The sequence below is a fragment of the Condylura cristata genome, unplaced genomic scaffold (genome assembly GCF_000260355.1).
Source record: "Condylura cristata isolate star-nosed mole 26May11 unplaced genomic scaffold, ConCri1.0 scaffold00009, whole genome shotgun sequence".
NCBI lineage: Eukaryota > Metazoa > Chordata > Mammalia > Eulipotyphla > Talpidae > Condylura > Condylura cristata.
Window position 1 is genome coordinate 2,826,059 of NW_004567110.1, and position 2,118 is coordinate 2,828,176.

Genomic DNA, 2,118 nt, shown 5'->3' on the forward strand with positions numbered 1-2,118 from the left:
GGCGTGCAGGGGTGAGGTTTGCAGGTGCCGGGGGTGTGGGTGTGTAGCGTGTGGGGTGAGGGTGCGGGCGTGGGGCGTGCAGGGGTGAGGGGTGCGGGTGCGGGGGGGTGTGGGTGCGGTCCGCACACTGCTCTGTGCTGGCCGCTGTGTCGCAGCTCCGAGCTGCGGCTGTGTCGCCCTCTGTCCTGTCCCCTCCCTCACCAGCCGTCTGTCCTCCCCCACAGCCAAGCTCGCCTACCTCCTGGCCCAGATGCCCCCTGCACACGTGAAGGCGGCTCAAGGCAGGCCTGGGCCCCCCGGGCCCCCCGGCAAGGACGGGCTTCCTGGCCGTACAGGGCCCATGGGGGAGCCGGGACGGCCCGGGCAGGGGGGCCTGGAAGGACCCTCGGGACCCGTGGGCCCCAAAGGTGAGTGAAGAGCTGGAGGTGGACGCTGGGCCCCTGAGGATGGCGCGGCACTAGGACAGTGACGCTGACCGCGAGGCAGCAGCTCCTACCAGCCTCGCCCGCAGCAGCGACGCCCTGGGGCTCCGTGTTTTAGGGTGCCAGGCTTGACGATTTTGCAAGATTACGGGGCTCCCAGGAAGAGTGCCTCTTGGTTCCCTCCGCTTCCTTGTCCACTCCCAGCACCACTGCTCAGGGCCCAGGGAGTAATCCCCACAGCCGTACCCCCTTCTGAGTTGAGACTAAACAGAGGAGTGACAGCCTTGGGGTGCGGCACCCCAGCTTCATCGCTGCAGCTGCAGCTGAATGTGCTGCACCCCCTGAGGCTCGCAGGTGGGGGCTTCCAGGGGTGGTGTGTGCTCAGTGTGCAGCCCGGACGGGATGGGCCGACACAGGGGGTGGGGGGTTCCCACTCTGTCCTCCCCCGGGTCCCCACCTCCAAAGGTGTCGATTTCTCTCACCAGGTGAGCGAGGAGCCAAAGGTGACTCAGGTACGCCTGGAGTTGGCCTCCGAGGCGAGATGGGCCCCCCTGGAATCCCAGGTAGGACTGATGCATGGCACCTCAGCTGGGTGGCTCTCCCCTGGAGTGGGGGTTCAGGGGCTCCCCCTGGAGTCACCAGGGCCTCAGAACAGCTGGAGGGAGGGAGGGTCAAGCCCAGCGATGTGGAGACAGGATGCTGGTTGGTTTTTGTTTGTTGATTTCATTTTAAAGATCTTTATATAGTTATGCATACAAGAGCTGGGGTACAGGCCAGAGTTGTGGGGGCTGAGAGGCTTCACCAGAGACGGAGTGGGGAGCAGAACAGGCAGATTGATTGAAACCCACTGCTGAGGGGTCAGCGGAGCCGTCTGCTGCGCCCTGGGGGTCCCCTCCGGGGTGGGGTTGCAGCAGTTCCATAGTGCTGAGACTCAGCCCCTGCGCCCCCAGGGAGGCCCGATGCGGGTGAGTTTTTAAGAAATCTTCTAAAGCGCCAGCTGCCTGGAGGCCGTGAAGCCGCAGGGCACCCCGTGAGTGCGTGGCGTGCGAGTGCCCGGTGTCCGACCTGCCCCGTGAGGTGGCCCTGAAGCCGGCGTGGCCAGATAGCCGGCGCTGAGCCCTGGGGGCCGCACGTGCGTGTGGAGCCCTGTCCGTGCGGGGTGGGTGCAGACTCGGCCGTGGGGGTGCAGCCTGCCGTCCCCCCTTCTCTCCGCGCCTGGCGGTACCTGCTACCGCTTCTCAGAGCGAGGGGAGCTCCGGTGTGGCTCGCTGCAGGTGCCGCCCGCCTGGTGGCAGGGTGGGAAGATTCTAGAACAAAGCCGTGGTCGCCTTCCAAGACCGCAGAAGCGGGAAGAAATTAGACTGAATTGGCGTCAGACTCCTCCTCACCCAAACTACTGTTTTCGTGGAAGTCTGGGGTTACCTGAGCTCATTTCTGCAGTAGGCCTGTAGGCTAGTTTAACTTCGGAGTTACAGCTTCTGGGTTTTCCAAGTGCCCCACAGTGGACGTTCTCGCGAGAGGTAATGAGAAATCAGTGATCGATATTTGTTTACCAGCTTGCTGCCTATGATGCCATTTTATTAATGGCCTTTATCATAATGTTTTTTTTTAAAGATTTATTTATTTGTGCATACAGAACTGGGGTACAGGCCAGAGGCTCAGGGGCGGCGAGAGGCTTCACCAGAGACAGAGTGGG

General features: G+C 62.9%; 1 protein-coding gene across 1 annotated transcript in view; it reads left to right on the forward strand.

Moving 5' to 3' along the window:
• The window catches only part of COL22A1 (collagen, type XXII, alpha 1), a 144,036-nt gene that overhangs the window by 140,882 nt on the left and 1,036 nt on the right, over positions 1 to 2,118 (forward strand). Inside the window, exons 59-60 of the mRNA XM_004679973.1 lie at positions 225 to 407; positions 908 to 985. Coding sequence (XP_004680030.1) covers positions 225 to 407; positions 908 to 985 — 261 coding nt within the window. The remainder of the gene's footprint in view (positions 1 to 224; positions 408 to 907; positions 986 to 2,118) is intronic.